Here is a 20,845-nt window from a genome sequence, read left to right as displayed (position 1 = left end):
CAGGCTGTTTCATTTTGCACAATAAGTTCTATTTGCATTGTTAACCTTTCATATACCTATATTTTATTGACGATTATCCCCAGGGGAGCTTTTTTGCTATAGGCCAAATGCTTCCTGAGAGGCACAATCCCTACTACTTATTTTGAAAGTGCTGTGTATAAAAGGTTTATCCCTCAAACATGCTCCAAATGTTGACTTATAGGAATTCTACTCAGCACCTAACATTTCATTTGAGAAAGAACAAAAACCTTAATGGTTGTCATGTTTTATGAGGGAACCAACTTTTTATGGCTTTTCCTTGATGCTAATGACAGCAGTTTTGGGCTTTCTTCCAGATTCATTTTACACTTCTGGGACTAATTTACTTTACTTTCTGACAATGGAAGTAATGTATAGTGAGTTTGGGAAACACAGAAACAAATGCTCAATCAGCATAATTGCTTTTGCAGCAAGCAAAAGTCTTTGTATGTGTGAATGCAACAATGGGTATCATCCCTGGAGTCTAATTAAGTAAGGGAGGGAAGTCCTAGTTGAGTGGATACAAATGCAGTCTTCTGCTAACTTGACCTCTCCCACCATTGACTGAGATGGCATAAATGAGAGGTGGACTTTTGACATTTCCCCACTTTTGAGAGGGGCAAAGTATTTTTGTGTACATAGCTTGAATGTATTCCACCATTTTTACTAAGGCATTTCTGTGTTCAAATTACACAATTTTTCTCATTGTGTCATGGCTGCCTATTCACATGAAATTCTAGGCTAAAAATGTTTCTTCTCATAGACATCTAGGAAATGAGGACCAAGATAAGCCTGTTGAACCTTGAATTGCCCACTAGATTCATAATTACCTTTCCAGTCAACTTTTATTACTACATCAGAGCTTTGTATTTGAACCAGAAGATGGAAGAGGTAGCACATGAAGCAGCTATTTAAGATCTGATTCCAATCAGTAGCAATGACCTGGTTAATGGGGTGGAAACTGTGGGTTCCTTAGATGGGAGTGACCACTTTTTTTTTTTTTTAGAGTTTGTTATATGTGGATAGAGGAAAGCATAGCCAGGCACCAATTTTAGACTTTAAGAAAGTTTATTTATGAAAATTTAGGGAACTACTAAATTTACTTAAATAAACTTCCTTAAAGTTTAGGGAACTACTAGTGACACAGTAGCTCCCTAAATAGTGACCCAGCGGGTTAAACCACTAAGCTGCAGAACCTGCTGACCAGAAGGTCAGATATTCAAATCCACGATATGTGGTGAGCTCCTGTTGCTAGACCCAGCTTCTGCCAACCTAGCAGTTCAAAAACATTCAGCAGGAAGGTAACGCCGCTCCATGCAGTCATGCCAGCCACATGTCCTAGAAGCCGTCTACGGACAACGCTGCCTCTCCAGCTTAGAAATGGAGGTGAGCACCACCTCCCAGAGTCAGACTCAACTAGACTTAATGTCAAGGGGAAACCTTTATTTTAAAAGAGTACTACTATGTCAGGAATGCTAAAAGGGAACTGAGTTCATAATGGATGAGAGTTTCATAAAAGTGAGGTATTGAAAGCACAATTTCAAACTGTTCCATTGAGAAGGAAAAATAGAAGGTGTTTAAAGAAATCAGAGTGGATCTCTAAAGAACTTTTAGTTGAACTAAGATTTTAAAAATCCATGTACAAGAAATGGAAAAGTGGGAAAATCTCCAAAGCGGAATTCAAATGAGCACATGTAGAGAGAAAATCAGGAAAGCTAAGGTGCAGAATGAGGTCAGGCTTGCTGTAGGAGTTAAAAGTGCTAAAAGGGTGGTTTTTTGGTAATGTCAATAGCAAAAGGAAGAACGGATACAGTAGGGCAGCTCCAAGGAGAAGATGACAAAATGCTAATATGTAACAAAGAAAGGCAGAGCTACTCAATGCCTTATCTGCCTTCTCCCAAAAAGAAAACTCAGTTTATTCTGGAGATAATAGATCAGGTTGGGGAATTGCAGAACAGAACAAGTAAAGAGGTAGCATAGAGGTATCTGGATTCTCTAGATCAATTCAAGTCTCCATGCCAGATAAATTAAAAAACTGGCAGAAGTAATCTCAGAATCACAGCAATATCTTTGAAAATTCCTGGAAAGTTCCATCTGACTGAAAAAGAGCATTAATACCAAGAAAGATTCTAGAACAGATCATGAAATAGACAATCAGTAATTGCTTAGAAAATCACGCCATGGTTATTAAAAATTAACATGGGTTTCCTAAAAACAAATCATGACATGTAGATGCTATTGTTAGATGGATTTGTAATTGATGACCTGCTCAAAAGAGAGCTTTCTCTCCTAGTTGATGACCTGCCCAAAAGACAGATTCTTCTCCTAGTTCTGGAGAGAAATGACTAGCCGGATGCCACAGGGTTCTGCCTTGAGCCAAGTGCTATTCAATGTCTTAAATGACTTGGATGATGGAATAGAGGTCATGTTTATCAAATTTGCAGATGGCACCTAATTAGGAGCTGCAGCCATTTAAGGCAGGTTCTTAAATGGCTACAGACAGCTGCCCGTAATTAAGATTGGGGAAAGATCCTCATTGACTATCTCCTACCCACTGTCTGGATCTTAAGACTTAAATGTTGCACCACTTTCTCAGTTGATTCCTTTGATAGGTCCTGGCTTTGTGCCTCCTGAAACTATGTTTCAACAGGGAGAACTGTGAGACTCTCCTAAATCATGAATTTAAAATCTGAGTCCTGGCCAATGACAGATTGTAAGAGCTATTCAACAGGGAAATTTAGGTTTGTTTGGGTTGAATGGAGCAGCTGAATTAAGAAATTCCTTTGTTAGGATGTATTGTCATTTATCATCAAAGGACAAACCAATTTGTCAAAGTGCAGCAAATTAATCTACCACAGAAAATAATTCTGCTATTACTCACAAATAGTAGTTTAACCACTGCATTCTAGAAATAAAATGTTACTTTTTCCAAAACATTTTTCTTGATGAGAATTAAGAGTTATTAAATTTGGGAGACTGTACATGGTTCAACACAGAAGCACAGCATATTGAGTACTCTCTGTTTCTTCTCTCTCATCAGCCCCCCCCCCCTTTGTCTGGATAAAATGTGATAGGCTAGGACATGCTGTAATTTGTTTCAAAGATAAATTATGTGGCAATTTATTCCAAAGGACAATTGGGTGACTAATCTACCATTTCTGACACACAGCTGTAGTAAAATGCAGATCAGGTTGGTTATTTTAACAGAGAGATCATTTAATTTGTTTTTTTTAATTTTCATCATAAGGGAGCTAGCTAATGAAATATTTGTGAGCCTCCTGGTATGTGATAACGTATTTTCCTATGTATAAAAGTGTTTAACCAGATGTAGTATTTGATTTGATTTACAGGCACATCCAAGAACAAGATAAATTGTGACATTAACTCCAGTTCTAACTATTTTGTTGCCTCTTACACTTTTATCAGCATACAGGGACTGTTTAGATTCTAGGCACCAATCCATATATTTAAACATTCAGTACTAATAAGGTGTAATTGGCAAGGAATCCAAGCAAACTGGCTCTCTTAAGACTGTTATGTCTTAGAAATGTTTTTGTGAAAGCATCAAATGCAGAGAACTAAGTACTTTATGGTGAAACTGCTGTATCCCTGGAGGATATAATCCAAGAATGGCCATGGATACCTGAAATCATGGATAATAGCAAATTCTGTATTTTGACTATACTGGAGCTTGAAGCATAATATATAATTGCAGGAGAGGACCTAAAGAGGTCCTCAAACATCTCTAGTGATTGAGCATGTTTAAGTAAGACGAAATGGAGAAAAGGTCTATAAATCAAAACTCCTGCTTAATTGTGTAAGATTACAACATAACTTCTAGAATATTGGTCTCTTTTGTGTAAGCTTTAACTGTTTATTGATTTCATGGTTTTCAACAATTCAGTGCAAAATAATATCACAGAGAAGAAACAAAAGGACAGCAATTGGACATTAACTTAATGTGGTTTTGATCAAGGCAATACATTACAGTGCGGCACACTGACTCAGCACCCATAAAGAGAAGCATATACTGCACCATCTTGCAGAACTCCATGGCCTATATGTGACCTTGTTTTTTCATTTTTTATAGCTTCTGATACATTTCATCATTTTGTTCCCTTTGGGAACTTATACAGTATTTATATGTGTTGTTTGAATTTCTGTGTTCCTAATACAGTATTTACTCAAATTTAACAATAACCTTTTTTTGGCTAAATGATCTCTCCAAATTTAAGGTATGCATTAGATTTGCATCATACAGTAATCTTAGTGCTAAGCCAAAGCCAAAGGAGAAGCTGCTTCAGGAGCTGTACCTGGAGCTCCTATTTGAAGGGCGTCATCTCTCATTTAATTGCCATGGCTTATTGCTGTACAATCCTGGGATTTGTAGTTTGGTGAGGCATCAGCACTCTTTGGCAGAGAAGACTCAAGGCCTTGTCAAACCATAGCATTGAACCAAGGCAGTTAAAGTGGATTCATTCTACAGCATAGATGTATCCCAAAGTTTTCCTTTCCATTGCTGGAATATTTGGTGCTGTAATACTTTTGTTACCTTCTGTTGATTCTGGAACCAAATCACAGTGGATATCAAGAGCCAACTGTAATTACAACTTAAAAATATATAGTAAAAGGCTGTAGTGACTGATTAGAAAAACAAAATTGTGTTACTTATAGTTGTGTAACAGACTAACCGTGATTATCTGGTTTTGCTCAGGACTCAATGTTATATATTCAGTGTTATCTTTGTGGCATAGCAGTCTCTTGAGGCGGAACAGAGAATGTCATTAGTCAAAATTCTATATGTTCCAACATAACAGCAAACCAACCTATTTTTTTATTTTTTTATTTCGTGTCAAAAGCATTGCATAACAAATACATTTTAAAAATGATGAAAAAATTAGAGGAAATCACAAACAACTAAATAGTTTTAGACCAAAAGCGGGCAACAGCAACCGCATTGTCCGTAGCTTTAAGCAACTCCTCCTCTGTACATGAGGTAGGACATTGTGGGCAAGCATACATATGCGGAGTTGTTTTTCTGCTCCACAGTCACACAAGGTGGAGGATTCCTCCAGGTAGTGCCACCTTGCCAAGTTGTCTTTAGATCTGCCCACTCCGCTTCTGAGTCTGTTCAGGGACTTCCAAGATGCCCATTCTTGGTTTGCCCCAGGAGGAAGACCCTCGTGGGGGGCCATCCAGTTGGAATTGCCAGGTTTAGCTGCCCAGAGGAACGCCCTTGCTGCTGCTGGATGAACATCAAAACCAACCTATATATCTCAATTTGTTTACCCTAACAAACCTGAGTTCATACTTTGGCCTAGCTTAATGTGCTGATCCTAACCAGGACTAGAAGAAGCCAGGATTTGAAAACCATGCTATAGTATACACTAGTCTTATGTCTGCATGATCAGCTTCAGAACTCAGAGCTTGGTTTTTGTTCCAATTCTGAAAACACTGTATTATTTAAAAAAGAATTGAGTTCCTTTTGTACCTATTAAAAGTTTCTTCTTGAGGAATATTATAAGAAATACCTATAGCTTGAACTTTCAACTATACCTGTTGGTTGTGTATTGTAATGATGGGTTTGCCTTTGATATTGTTGTTTGTGATCTTCCTTCATCCCAATTTTTTTGGCCTTGGACAGGGCAGGTTTACCGCTTCTGTACACTTGAGGGCACATGGCTGCTAGAGGAGAATTCAACAAATCCCTGGCGGAACATTTCTGCCTGCATGCTTCCTGATGAAGTAAGTGAGCAAGATTTTGCTTGAAGAACTAGTAGCCTGAATGCAATTGTCTTCTATTCTCAGGTACTAAAGCTGCGCTGTTGTATAAATAAATTGTTTTCTTTCAGAAGTGACAGAGCATGTAGTTCAAGTTGTTCTGAAATACTCCGATTCTTTCATACATTCAGTGTAATTAAACAGGTAGCTTGGGCACAGCATTCTTATCTTCAGATAGAAAAATAGAAGCTGTGAATAGAAAAGGAGATCACTTAAAGAAAACAAGAAACTACATGGATGAAGTCATACAATTGGTTTCTCATAATTTCTTCCATTGGGCTGCATGTCACCTCTGAACGTTTTGATGCCCTCCAAACATCCATGACTGAACTCTCTCGGGAATAGTGCTCTTGCAATTTTGAGCTATGTTCCAAAAGGGACTTTGAACAAGCACCTTTTCTTTCAAACACACTTCATGTATCTCCTGTCTGAAAGCTACATTATTTTTTGGCACCACACTGCTTAATTTTGGCAATACAGTAGCAAAAAGAATGTGGCACCTGGTGTCTGGGGAAATTGAAAAGTCAAAGATGAAGTTACCAATCCTGAATTTAGGAAGATAATACTAAATATATAATTTGAGATGGTTGAGAATGGTGGTGTAAGAGATCTCAGTCTTGGAAATGGTTTTTACGGTTTGTATTACTTTAATGGGATAATGTTGACTTAGAGTGTTCAATTTCACCAAAATGTGCCTTTTCCTCTAATTGATAGCTACCTGGACCTTTTGAAGAAACTCAGTTGTAAAGCAGCAGTCTAAACCAAAGGAATTCAGAGATCAAAGCCTTATTAATTAGTTGGTTTTATATTTATTTTTTGCAGCTAATTTAGCCATTTACAAACAATTAGTTCAAAATTTGCAGTTATAAATAGTTGAATTTTAAAGTGTATAAATGCTGCCCATCACATGGAATAAATTATGTTAGGGTCATCCTGTAAGAGCTAAATTACAAATAACTACCTGGTAAATCTGATAAATGGAACATTCCAGAGTTAACAACAGACTGCATAGAGTCTTAGTTATCTCTACAACAATCTTTCCAACAATTACACCTTATGAAGTAAAACAAAACAAAAATAAAACAAGAGTTTTACCCAGGTCTGATTTATTATTTATTTATTTCCAACATTTATATCCTGCCCTTCTCACCTGGAGAGACTCAGGGTGGCTTACAACAATGGCAGTAATTCGATGCCTACACAAAATCAAAATCACACAGTACATAAAATCAATTAAAACTATTAAATACAGTATAAAATTTTTAAAACATATAGTCAGATCCATTCATCCAAAAAATCTCGTGCTTTAGCCATAAATCAGTCCGTGTCATCTTTGCCATTTATTCATTAAAAGCTTGAGCACATAACCATGTTTTTAGGGCTCTTCTGAAGCCCAAAAGTGTTGGAGCTTGTCAAATATCTCTGGGGAGGATGTTCCACAGCCGGGAAGCTGCCACTTGTGAGGCAGGTGGGACCGAGAGCAGGGCCTCACCAGATGACCTTAAGGATCTATTGCAAAACAGATTGATGACAAGAAATGGCAGGATTTCACTAGCCTCACATATAGCTCTCAGGGCTTTTCTACACATGACTAAATCCCAGGAGGAACTGGGATATTATATCTCCGTGCTTCCAGAGATTTAGTCCCCACCTCCAACCCAAGCCCCAGGCATTCTCTGTGCGGGTGTCTACATGAGCCTCCTGGGTCAACCAGAGCTTGACCCAGGAGGACATCCTCCGCCCAGCCTTGCATTTATTTATTATTTTATTTACAGTATTTATACTCCTGCCTTCTCACCCCGAAGGGAACTCAGAGTGGCTTACAGAACACATATACATAAATGGACCTTATGGGCCTGGTTATGTGCCCAGACCCCTCCATCAGCAATGCTCCAGTAGATTGGGTGGGGGTTCTTTCCCATCTCCCTATACGCCATTTTGACATGCCAGGAGATCTGGACGGAGGGGCCTGAGCATGCTAAATGGGTGGGGGAGCTTTCTCACTCCTTTGAGCTCCAAGAGCCTGAAGAACCAGAATTGCTGTGGAGATTGACCCTCAGGATTGTGAAAGTGGTCCCTGGAGTCAATCCCCACAAGTCCAACACCTCAATAGATCCAGACCTTTAAGTAAGGGCCAGATTTGTTCAGGTGTCAAATTAATCCAAAGCAAACTGGGAAATTTACCTGAGGCATTGTTTGGATGCCTCAGATAAACCCATTATTCATAACGGGTTTTAGAGCCTGTATAGAAGGGCCCTCAGATGTAACATCAATTTATTATAATGAAATCTGGACAATAACTTTTTCCTTTCAAAGGCTCTTGGTTTACGTGTCTATAGACAGTGTCCCACTCTTAAGAAGTTATTCACGTGTAGAAAGACACACAACACAGACAGGGACATGTGTACAAGAGCTTGCAACAAACCCAAATGACAGCTTTGCCCACATATCTACTCAGGAAATATCATCACAAGATCCAAATATGCTACTGACACATTAGTGGTACTTTCACTTTCTCATCCTCTAACAACAATGCTTTTCAGCACACTACATTGAACGAACAAACAACCAGAGGATAAATTGACATAAATTAAGAATTGGAATACACAAGCACCAATTACAGAACACTTCAGTCTTTTTAGCCATTTGATCTTTCGCCTAAAAAGAGTTGTCCTTGAACAAAAAAAAACCTCTTACAAATCATAGACTAATAGAGTTGGAAGAGACCACATGGACCATCTAGTCCAACTCCCTGTCATGCAGGAAAAGCACAATCAAAGAAGATTCAGAAGAGCAATAGCATAATTTGACTATATCCACAAACTCTGGATATAGTAAATAGTGAGCTGAACGGAGAGAGTGGCTTCCTGGTTTTTTACCGATATCATAAAACTAGTTTACACCCCAGCCTCATGAGGGCTCTCTTGGCCAGTTTATCACATCTCCTTTCTGGTTCAGAGCCAGTACCACACTATATTCTAATCGCTCACTCTGTCATTCATATGGTTATCTACTCACTCTGGCTTTAGGTAACATCTTCTCCATGCCTTTGTCTCCAACGATTCTTAAAACAAAACTTGTCCCTTAATCATCATACATACAATGTGTGCATTTCTGTAGCTATTCACACAGGCTGCCTATAAAAGACCATTCCTTGGCACTTTACTTCATGCATCTGAGGAAGTAGATTTAAGTCTACAAACGCTTATGCTACCAACTTATTTCTCTCAGTCTCTAAGGTCTCTACAAGATCTCTTTGCATACTAATAATTCTGTACAGCCTGGTTGTGTTGCCCCTGTGTTGTTGTCAGCGGTGGGGCTGAGAGACAGCATCTACAAACTTTAAACAACATGAAAATTCACCTTCTGTTTCCTTGGAACAAGAAGAGCCATGCTAAAAGCTTTCCAAGTCCAGCATTCTGTTCCCAACCCAGACAAGAAAATGCCTATTGGAAACCCCTAAGCGAGACATGAGTGGAATATCCCTCCCATTCATTTTGTGCAGCAGTTTCATATGTAGAATCAATCTGCATCAAGAATTTTCTATTGTTCCATGGTATGGATATCTAGTGGGACTGTGAACAATATAAATAGAAAACAGAATGGAGAAGAAAATTTGCAAGTTTCAAATTAGGTTAATTGAAATTCAAGAAGTCCCCAAGCTGTCTTTCTTATGCATGCTTTCATTCTTCTCTGAATGTCTGTGCTATTGCAGTGTACTGTGCTCAAAGAAGCGGAACTGCAGTAGTGCAAACCACATGCAGGGACCTTTTTTTCTCCATTCACTCTTAAAAGGTTTATTTCACAGTTACGAAGAAGGCTGCCAAGAAGGCAGATGCTTAACGAGAGCACTTGGCCGTGCAGCACCTGTTGCCTTTTAATAAAAAAGAGAGCTTTAGGGGGTAATGATATGGAAATCTTGAATACTGTATGGCATCCTAAAATGTCAATATTTAATTTTATTTTTCATTTTAGCTAGTTTGACCATCTTGTTTTTACACTTCTGTAGACAACTTTTGATCTGGTGAAGATCACCATGGTCCTTAATAAGACATACTGACAACATTGGACAAACTTCCTTTCTTTCAAAAATATTATGCAAAGTAAAATTATATTGTAAGATTATCAGTTATATATAATGTTCTAATGTTTCAGCAATGAGGGGATTAAAAAGAAATCATTATGCATATCATTTTAAAACGTCATTAACAACTTTGTGTCTGATTATTAGGAGAAATATAGGATATAGATGATGATTAGCTGCCAAAATATCTAAATATAAATCCACTTGTGAATTACATCAATAATTCAATTGAAATATTGAATATTGCTAGTGTTAAATCTTCTATCATTCAGTCTCTGATGGTGACATGTTAATTTTCTAATACTGCAGTAGCAATGTGTTAGTGGTTAAGAATGCATGACAGATCAATGTGTTAAGTTCTAAAACATGGGTAAACAGTTTAAAAGAATATATGCATCACTGAATATCAAAAAAAAAACTCCCTAGTACCAAATTTATGTAATTTCTTACCCCAGTACAAGACAAGTATGGGGCATTTCCAAAACATATGGCTTAGTGAAGTAGTAAAAGTATTAAACCTCCACCAATTATCCGATTTAGATAACCCTTACTAAAAAAAAGATGTTATGGTGACCAGGCATTGTGGTATAGATTTTTGTTATACAAGTTGTAATCAGAGATCAATAGTCATACTTAAAACTGTATTGGCGAAGGCTTTCATGAGCAGATCACTGGAGTGTTGTGTGGTTTCTGGGATGTATGGCCATATTCTAGCAGCCTTTTCTCCTGATGTTTCTCCTGCATCTGTGGCTGACATCTTTGAGGATCTGAAGACGCCAGCCACAGGTGCAGGTGAAATGTCAGAAGAAAATGCTGCTGGAACATGGCCATACATCCCAGAAACCACACAACACTCCGTACTTAAATGTATTCCAGTTCTGTGTTCCATTTCTACTATAAATATTGCATATCATATTGTTTGTGGATAATAAAACTTGAGAGAGGGAGAAAGAGATGGAGGAAGGAGAGAGAGAGAGAGAGAGAGAGAGAGAGAGAGAGAGAGAGAGAGAGAGAGAGAGAGAGAGAGAGAGCACTGATTTGGGTATTCAGTCAGCCTCAATAAGTGTTTATATAATTTATAGAGCTTTAGAGGAACCAAGAATGGAGTCCAAATTTATATTGTAATAACGCAGATACGTGTGTCATTAAACTATTTTTGCCCTTAGAGTGAAAATGCAGCCTTCTCTATTCTTCCACTCACCTCCTGTCCAATGGATGGGCGAAATTACTTCATCAATTTCACCCATTGCTTCATCAATTTCACCCAGCAACTACTTTGCTTCATCACCTAGGAGAAGAGGAGATGGTTTCCCCATCTCCCTCCCAGTGGTGAAGCAACAGTGATTCTTCCAGCTCCCCACAAGCCCAAGGCTGTTGAGTAAGCAATGAATAAGTGAAACCATGGATGTGTGGCTCATGGATATTGGGGGTATAGATCATTGCCATTTACCTACTGAATCAAATTGTAATTGATGTGATACTATTTGCCACAAAGTTGTAATTGTGGAGATTCAAGGGAATGAATCTCTACTCTTAAGAAATCAAGAACCTAATGCCATTCATTTGCATCAAGTGCCAAAAAAGAAGATTCCATAACTGACCACAGTGAATTTACCTTTTCTTGAAAAAGAAATTCAAAACTTAGTGTACAAATAGTAATATGCCTAATGATATATGGCAAGAGCTAGAAGATCACATCCACTTTCTTGAAATTGAGATTGCATGCTTTTCATTGATACTTTGGACAGAGAAAAGTCATGTTTGTTTTAATCATATTAACCTTACTACATAAATTCAACTTTGTTTTTTCCCCCCAAATTTGTGTTTGTTGAAGACTAAAATATACAAACTGAAATCATACATAGAACATCAAACTGCCATACTACATATATCATCAACAGCACTGCTACTTCTGAAGAATTTGATTTCCCTTTTCCTTCTCTGAATGTAGGGGAAGCCCCACATACTTTATTCAGCATGCAATCCTAGAATAAAGGTTCACTCCAAATAAGACTAAGGCTTGATTTACACTGCCATATAATGCAGTTTTATATCATCAGTGTAGACCAGACATGGGCAAACTTCAGCCTTGCAGGTGTTTTGGACTTCAACTCCCACAATTCCTAACACTCGATAGGCTGGTAGGAATTGTGGGAGTTGGAGTCCAAAATACTTGGAGGGCCGAAGTTTGCCCATGTCTGGTTGTAGACTCTTATAATGCAGTTTAACTTCATTTTGAATCTATTGTTCCAATTCAAGATCCTGATTTTTGTTCCAGTTTGAGTCTGTTCCTTGGACTAATTTTGGTTACCTTGTTTGAAGTTTCTTCTTGTGTTTGGACTTCCATGGACCCTTGCTTCAAGTTTTTCAAGTGTCTCATACCTTGTGAACTAAAACCCTGTTTTATTGACTTTGGATTTTGATTTGCTATTGCTTACCTATTATCTTCAATTTAACTGTAGATTTATATAATGCAGTTTAACTTCATTGAGCTGCATTATATAGATCTACACTGACCATTATATAGCAGTGTATATCCAGCCTCAATTTCGGTCTAGCACTTCTTGTGTTTGACACCAGCTTTAATAGCATAAAAGACAATCTTTGAGACTTGCTTTTATTTTATTTCGTGTCAAAAGCATTGTACATTTCAAATAATGGAAATAAAAATAAAATTTAAAAAAGAAAAGAAATCACAAGCAACTAAATAGTTTTGAGACTTGCTAATACTTATTGAATTGAAATCCGTGATCTCTCCTTCCTTTTTATCTTATTTGTATGAGATTGTTATCTCAGAAGTTCTTCCTGCTTCACTAAATCTGTCCTGTATCAGCAGCTGTAAATGAGCTGGATTAATCGAAGAGCTGTGTTTTGCACTTCAACTTTCTTTGCATTGCTGTTTTATAGGATTCACCAGAAAGACACATGCTATTCCTTTCAATCATCTACACAACTGGCTATGCTCTTTCTTTCTCTGCCCTTGTCATTGCAAGTGGCATCCTCCTTGGATTCAGGTAAGCATTGTATAGCTGGAAACACTAGGAGAATTCTAAGTTTGAAAAGCATTTGATTACTATCTATTACCCTAAGGATTCCTGTTGAATAATTTCAAAAATGCAATAAAATAATTAGTTCAAAACAACTTGGAAATTAAACTACTAAATATTCAGAAAATCTTGCAAAGTCTTAACTTTAAAAAAAATAGTTCTGATAAGTGATTGAATATTGCCCAAATACCCAAAAGTCACCAGATCCCAAATGATCTTGGAATCTAAACAGGACCAGCTTTGTTTAGCAGTTGGATAGGATATTATTAATGAATACCAATAGTTCTAGGCTGTATATCAGAGAAGTAAACTGGTAAAACCACCTCTGAGAATTGCTTGTCTATGAAAAACTTGTAAAATTCATGAGATGGCCATCAGTCAATTGGCCACTTTGAGGCGCGCGCACACACACACACACAAGTCAGGCAATTGCATACAGCTTGTTTCAGTTAAGGGAGAATGCCTTACTACAAATGTGCCGGTTTCATTATACTATAACAGATAGCATTAATCTTTTGCCTTTTATTCTAAGCATACTTGGATTTTAGTATCCCTGATGTTCTCGGCATCTAAAGTAGCTGTTATGGGTGCTTCAAAGATTTTTTTCCACCAAAAAAAGTAGTAGTAGGAGAAAAAACAATGATAAAAATCTTCTGAGTTTGAACTGATGGTACTGTTCTTCTATCAGATAGCATTGCTTGAAGAAACACTGAATAACTCTTAACGCAGTCATGATCGAAAGATCTTGCAGGAGTGTTCTGCTTTAAAACGCTGACCAAACATTGGTAGTCAGAGGGAGAGATGAAAGAGCAGTTTCTACATTCAATCAGTGCTCTGCTGTACAACAAAGTAGAAGAAATCTAATTGCACCTTTAAGAATGGCTGATTTTCATGTTAGCATGAGCTTTTTTTTTTGGAAATTAGTGTATTTCTTCTGATGTAATACAGAGTGATATTAAAGCCTGAAGTTGTTACACATATTTATAAAGTTGGAGTGTAGAAAAGAATGCAGTAAGTTTTCATAAAGAGGCGAATCATGACTTACTTGCCTACACTTTTGAAGGTGATACAAGTTTGTCAGATCAGTTTTAAAGGTTAAACCCTTGACCCGGCTGACCTGCTGACCTGAAGGTTGGGTTGCTGACCTAAAGATTGCGGGTTCGAATCCATTAGATGGGGTGAGCTCCTGTCTGTCAGCTCTAGCTTGTGGGGACATGAAAGAAGCCTCCCAGCAACACATCCGGGTGTTCCCTGGGCAACGTCTCTGTCAATGGCCAATTCTCTCACACCGGAAGCAACTTACAATATGTCCTCAAGGTGCTTCTACACAATAAAAAAGTAATCAGTTTGTTCTTCAAACAATAACTAATTAAAGAATACCATGATTCATTTGATAAAAATTGATATTTTGGGCACAGTCCCCTGCAAATATACCCATTATGTAGTAAACTGAGGCATCGTACATATTCATACAGTGCATTTTATAAGTTTGATTCTAAGAGAGTTGGAGCTCAGTATAGAAAGCTCTTTGCTATGATTTTAGTAACATTATGCATCAGTTTTACGTATTTCCCCATTCCAACACATTTTAACCTAAGGTTGTCTGGCTAAAGGCATTTTATGTTTGAATTGCTATTCAAAAATGAAACAAAACAAATTATATGTACACACACCCTGAATAATAAATATTCACTTCAGTTTTGAACACAGTTCCCTTATTGTCCCACTTGACAGTCATTACTACCTACACATGTTCAAATGATTCAAGCATCATCATTATATTTACAGGCATCTGCATTGCACCAGGAACTATATTCACTTGAACCTTTTCGCCTCCTTTATCCTACGTGCTGCATCCATCTTCATTAAAGACTCGATGATCACTTGGATGTACAAGACAGCGCCTCGTGAAGAACAGTGGGAAAATTTAATCTCTTATCAGGTAGGGTAACGAGGCTTCACATGTCTTTAGTAGCAATACCTGTAACTGCAATATATTTCTGTAAGTTTTAGTATCTTTACTTCAAAGGAACTGTATCCTGGAAAGTCATGTTAGATTTGAGTACAGTTTTACTTCTGTAGTGCCAGGCATCCATGTGCCTCTTTTCTCACTGCGAACAATCTTTCTTACATGTAGAAATCTCTTTTAGTTCTCTGGCTGGAGGCAACAATAGGCAACAAGCAATATCTCCTTTTGCAAATGTACTCAGGTTTAAAATACGTCAAGGGCTTCCCTATGTGCATATTCAAAGGCAGCCTTTAGCTATTCACCCAGTAGTCTAACAAGCACTGCTAGAAATATCCCCTCCAATATCCAGGTGGAAAGGTATCAAGAGTTTCACATCCATTCCCTGGTTTTATATCCATTCTCCAGTTTCAGAAAAGCTGGCCATTACTCTTTTTATACTGGTTGCTAAATTTGAAACATAGCCTTAATCCTAGTACTGTTAGCAAAAAGAAGTTGGTCAGATTTTCTTGTTCCCTGCACACTCAGGAAATTGCATAGAGAAAAGGGAATTTTCAAAACTGAACAGATGCACTTATATGAAGAACACACTCCTTTTATCTATTGCCCCTGGCTAATTTTTAGCACTTCCTCTAGCTCTCTAGCCATGCTCCATTTTGTTTTGTTGAAGGATGTGAGCCAAGCCTTTGGGAGAGGGAAGCTCCTGCTTTTTTTTCCCCTTAGGATCCATGCCAATCCCATAAGTAGCTGTAGGAGGACAACATACTTGAAAATTCCTTAGGAAACTGATGACATGCAGTGGGTCCTTTTTATCCCCTGAGGTTTGGTTTCAGGACTCCCTGTAGGTGCCAAAATCCATGGATACTCAAGCCTCACTATATGCAATAGTGTGGGACAACGGTGTCCCTTATATAGAAAGGCAAAATCAAGGTTTGCTTTTGGGATTTGAGATGGATTCTATGGATACAAAATCAGTGGATACAGAGAGTCAGCTGTACCTATAGGTAGGCATACATATAGGAGATGGTCTTGTCTCTATGTTCTTCTTCTTGTTGTTCAGAATACAGTCAACAATATTCAGCTTTTTTCTCACATTCTTTTTAGCCAAGGCATTGCTGCATAATAATAATAATAATAACTTTATTTTTATACCCCGCCTCTATCTCCCCGAAGGGGACTCAGGGCGGCTTACATGGGGCCAAGCCCGAATAAAAACAGTAGCAGTATAAAACACAGCAATAGACAACAACTTGCACAATAAAAAAATAAAAAAAATAAAAATAAAACATTAGCCAATAAAAAACAAGAACTAATAAAAACATGGATTAAAACTGAGAGATTGTAAAAGTAGACTGGGTAAAGTGCACCATATAAATATTGTAAACACAAGGTGACTGATAAAGTGTGGAAATTCTGGAAGTGCAAATTGGGATGGGAATAGACCCTGTGTCTATATCGAGTTGACAAAGGTAAAAGGTGCAAACCGGTACAAGAATGGTCACAGATTCAGATTGCTTCTGGATGAGCAATCTTTATCTAAAGGCTTGAGTAAAGAGCCAGGTTTTCAAGCTCTTTCTGAATGCTACCAGGGTGGGGGCTTGCCTGATTTCCCTGGGGAGCGAGTTCCAGAGCCGGGGGGCCACCACGGAGAAGGCCCTCTCTCTCGTCCCCACCAACCGTGCTTGTGACGGAGGTGGGAGCGAGAGGAGGGCCTCCCCCGACGAACGAAGAGATCGTGCAGGTTCGTAGGGGGAGAGGCGATGCCTAAGGTAGGAGGGTCCCAAACCGTTCAGGGCTTTGTAGGTGATCACGTGCACCTTGAATTGGGTCCGGAAGGTGAACGGCAGCCAGTGGAGCTCCTTAAGCAGGAGGGTTGACCGCTCCCTATAATTTGCTCCAGTTAGAAGCAAGGCTGCCGAACGTTGAACTAGTTGGAGTTTCCGGGCCGTCTTCAAGGGCAGCCCCACGTAGAGTGCATTGCAATAGTCCAGTCTAGAGGTAACTAAGGCATGGACCACCGTGGTCAGATCAGACTTCACGAGGTAAGGTCGCAGTTGGCGCACAAGTTTTAATTGTGCAAAGGCCCTCCCGGCCACGGCCGACACCTGAGCATCAAGTGTCAGTGCTGAGTCCAGGAGGACCCCCAAACTGCGGACCTGCGCCTTCAGGGGGAGTGCGACCCCGTCAAGCACAGGTAGCCACCCAATACCCCGATCGGACATACGACTGACCTGGAGGACCTCTGTCTTGTCGGGATTAAGCTTCAGCTTATTCGCCCTCATCCAGCCCATCACAGCTGCCAAGCACTGGTTCAGTATCTGGGGGGCTTCCTTGGAGTTCGGTGGAAAGGAGTAGTAGAGTTGAGTGTCATCTGCATAGAGATGGCACCGAACTCCAAAACTCCGGATGACCTCTCCCAGCGGTTTCATGTAGATGTTAAAAAGCATGGGGGACAGAATGGAACCTTGCGGGACCCCACAGGTCAAAGGCCAGGGGTCTGAGCAGGTGTCCCCCAGCTTCACCAACTGGGAACGGCCCTCCAGGAAGGACTGAAGCCACGACAGAGCCATGCCCCCAAGGCCCATCCCGGAGAGCCGTCCCAGAAGGATACCATGGTCGATGGTATCGAAAGCCGCTGAGATGTCCAAGAGAACCAGCAGGGTCACACTCCCCCTGTCCAGCTCCCTGCGGAGGTCATCCACCAAGGCGACCAAAGCCGTCTCAGTACTGTGCCCAGGTCTAAAGCCAGACTGCGATGGGTCCAGAAAATCGGTGTCATCCAGGAAACCCTGGAGCTGCGAGGCAACCACCCGCTCCAGGACCTTGCCCAAGAAAGGGAGGTTCGAGATTGGTCTGTAGTTGTTTAGAATGGCCGAATCAAGGGAGGCCTTCTTCAATATAGGCCTCACTATGGCCTGTTTGAGGACAGATGGAAATTTGCCTTGATCCAAAGAGGCATTAATTATCATCACAAACCACTCTACCAACCCTCCTCTGGCCGATTTAATTAGCCACGAGGGGCAAGGGTCTGCAGAGCAAGTGGTCGCTCTCACCGCCCCAAGGATCCTGTCCACGTCATCCGGGCGAACAAGCTGAAATGAATCCCACAAGTTCGAACAGACAGGTGCCTCAGTTACCTCTTTTGGCACTGCAACAAAACTAGCATCCAAGTCGAAGCGAGTCTGAGCGACTTTGTCTGCAAAGTGGTGCGCGAACTCGCTGCACCGAGTTGCCGAGTCTTCGGGTGCCCCTCCCCCCTCAGGAGGGTGAAGGAGCTCTCCGACGACCCGAAACAACTCCGATGGTCTGTTAGTTGCAGACGCTATGCGGGCAGTCGTGAAGGTCTTCCTGGCTGCCCGCAAAGCCGCGGAGTAGGCCCTAATAGCGGCTCTAGCCCGTGCTCGGTCAGAAACGCTACGAGTTTTCCGCCAGTGGCACTCTAGTCCCCTCCTCGAGCGCTTCATCACTGCCAGCTCCTCCGTGAACCAGGGAGCCGAAGTGACTCTTCGCAATGAGAGGGGACGTTCGGGGGCGATCATGTCAATTGCCCTGGACATCTCGCTATTGTAGCGATCTACCAAGGCATCGACAGGATCGTCAGCCTCCATGACAGGAAGATCCCCAAGAGACCTCAAGAATCCATCTGGATCCATCAGTCTCCTGGGGCGGACCATCTTAATGGGTCCACCACCCCTGCGGAGGTTTGAGGTCACAGTGAGTCTTAAACTGATCAGGTGGTGATCGGACCATGACAACGGAAGAATATTTTGCTCTTCCACTCCGACCTCACCATCTGCCGCAACAAAAACCAGGTCAAGTGTGTGTCCAGCTTGATGAGTGGGACCAGATATCACTTGGGACAGTCCCATGGTCGTCATGGCGGCCATGAAGTCTTCAGCTGCACCAGTTAATGTGGCCTCGGCATGAATGTTAAAGTCCCCCAGCACTACCAGCCGCTGAGAGACCAAAGCCGCACCAGAGATCACCTCTGCCAGCTTGGGCAGGGAGACTGCCGTGTCGCGGGGTGGACGGTACACCAGCAGAATCCCCAAACTGTCCCGGGTACCCACCTTAAGATGGACACACTCAAAACCTGCAGATTGCGGGATGGCGCACCTGACCAGGGAGATTGTCTGCCGAAAGACCACCGCAACCCCACCTCCCCGCCCCCCGGCTCTGGCCTGCTGTTGCACCCCGAAACCTGGAGGACACAGCTGGGCGAGATTTACCCCGCCGGGCTCATCCAACCAGGTCTCGGTGATGCAAGCCAGATCCGCCGCTTCATCCAGGATCAAATCCTGGATGATAGCTGATTTACCATTGACGGATCTGGCATTAAATAGCAGGACCTTCAAACGGAGGGGACTGTCATGGAGGCTACCACTCCTATCCTTCTCCAGGGTCGCAAGAACTCTGTTGCGCTTATCCCTGGGATAAAGGTGACCACTCCTCCTCCTCCCCCACACGACCTCAATGGTCTCCCCCAGGCTCCGGTCCACTCCCCCCAGGGCGACAGGCAGGATAGAGCTCTCATTGCGATGCCCTAGTCAGCTGTCCATAAATGGGGAGCGACTCAGGATTCTATCCTGCTTAGAGTCTGAGAATGAATCCTGTAATGATGAGATGATGGAGCAGTCAGGGGAACTAGATTGACTAAACAAGAGCAATGTCTCTGGGCGGGAATCGAGAATAGATTGGGAAGGGTCTAGAGTTGAAATGGGGGACACTACACAAGATTCTAAGAGTGGAGGGGACCTAGATAAAGAGTCATGGGCACTAACCATTCTGGAACTAATGGTACCTTGAAAATGCAGTTCCGAACCTGCCATCAAGGGGCGGATTGTGGGGTCCAGAAATACCTTCCTAATATTAATACCCCATGAATTCAACAGGGGTTTACGCGCCCAAAGTGCTTCAATTAAAGTGCTATCATCAAGGTGATAACGAGACGTATGGAGCGGTCCTGAGCTTGAAAGTCCCTACGTAGCCATGAAATGAACTTAATTTTGACTACACTTGGGCTCACAGATAGTATTTGACCGAGGGACTCCTGTACCGCTCTCCTGGAGGTCCATCTGCCCCTATTCAACCATGAGTCTGTTATTTCAAACGCCAATTTTTCTAATTGAGGTAAATATTTTTGGTGGCGCATTGGGTCAAGTGTGCACAGGCCAGACTCGGATATTCCATGTGCAATTGTCCTTTTTAAACCCTGATCCGTAACCTTATGCCCAGCCCTCCCTTCTCCCCTGTAGTCATGAGGAAGCTGTCTCTCATTCTCAACGTCCCCATCTTCCTTCAAAAATTCCTCCTTATGTTCTGATTGCCATTCCCCACCCTCCCCATCAGAAGTCAAAGACCACTTATACTCGGTTGAAGTGGCAGTCGCGATGTCCTCTTCCTTCCCGATGTAACACTGACCAGGATTGCTCACCAAGAGGGAGATCCCTTTGAAGAGGTAGTCTATCTTCTCATTTAATGTAGCAAGTTGTGAGAAGACGAGGTCAAGCGACTTCCCCATAAGTTCACACAGGTGAGAAAGTTCAGTATTCCCATGAGTTCCCAACTGATTCATTTTCCTGTACAACTTTCACCAAAAACCTTCCAACAGTACCACTCAAAAAACCTTCAAAGGTATTCCACCCTTTCTCACTGATCTTTCTCAAATGTTCTAGAACCTACTCTCCTGAGAGAACTAATTACACTTACCAATACATACTCGGACCCTCAATCACTTTCCAAAGTCCAACAGAACCAAAACCCAAACCAATAACTCATGAGAAATCTTAGGAAATATCTCTTTACCCACCCAAAAGCCCTCAGCACTACAGTCTAACCTTCCTCACTGCACTAAACAAACAAAACAAAAGCCCAGTCATAGTACACATCACTATTAAAAATAATTACAAGAAACAAATAAAATGACCAATAGATAAACAACCACAAAAG

At 40.9% G+C, this 20,845-nt stretch overlaps 2 protein-coding genes across 4 annotated transcripts in view; one reads left to right on the top strand and one right to left on the bottom strand.

The window, feature by feature from the left end:
• saysd1 (SAYSVFN motif domain containing 1) overlaps positions 1 to 20,845 on the bottom strand; it is a 123,126-nt gene that overhangs the window by 37,927 nt on the left and 64,354 nt on the right. The window lies entirely within an intron of this gene.
• Positions 1 to 20,845, top strand: part of glp1r (glucagon like peptide 1 receptor) — a 151,787-nt gene that overhangs the window by 71,972 nt on the left and 58,970 nt on the right. For all 3 annotated transcript variants that reach the window (XM_062973612.1, XM_062973617.1, XM_008125898.2), the window contains 3 exons: positions 5,663 to 5,763; positions 12,791 to 12,897; positions 14,719 to 14,872. In XM_062973612.1, the coding sequence (XP_062829682.1) occupies positions 5,663 to 5,763; positions 12,791 to 12,897; positions 14,719 to 14,872 (362 nt within the window). The remainder of the gene's footprint in view (positions 1 to 5,662; positions 5,764 to 12,790; positions 12,898 to 14,718; positions 14,873 to 20,845) is intronic.

This window comes from Anolis carolinensis, chromosome 1, assembly GCF_035594765.1.
Source record: "Anolis carolinensis isolate JA03-04 chromosome 1, rAnoCar3.1.pri, whole genome shotgun sequence".
Lineage (NCBI taxonomy): Eukaryota > Metazoa > Chordata > Lepidosauria > Squamata > Dactyloidae > Anolis > Anolis carolinensis.
This window is presented reverse-complemented; position numbering and strand designations above follow the sequence as displayed.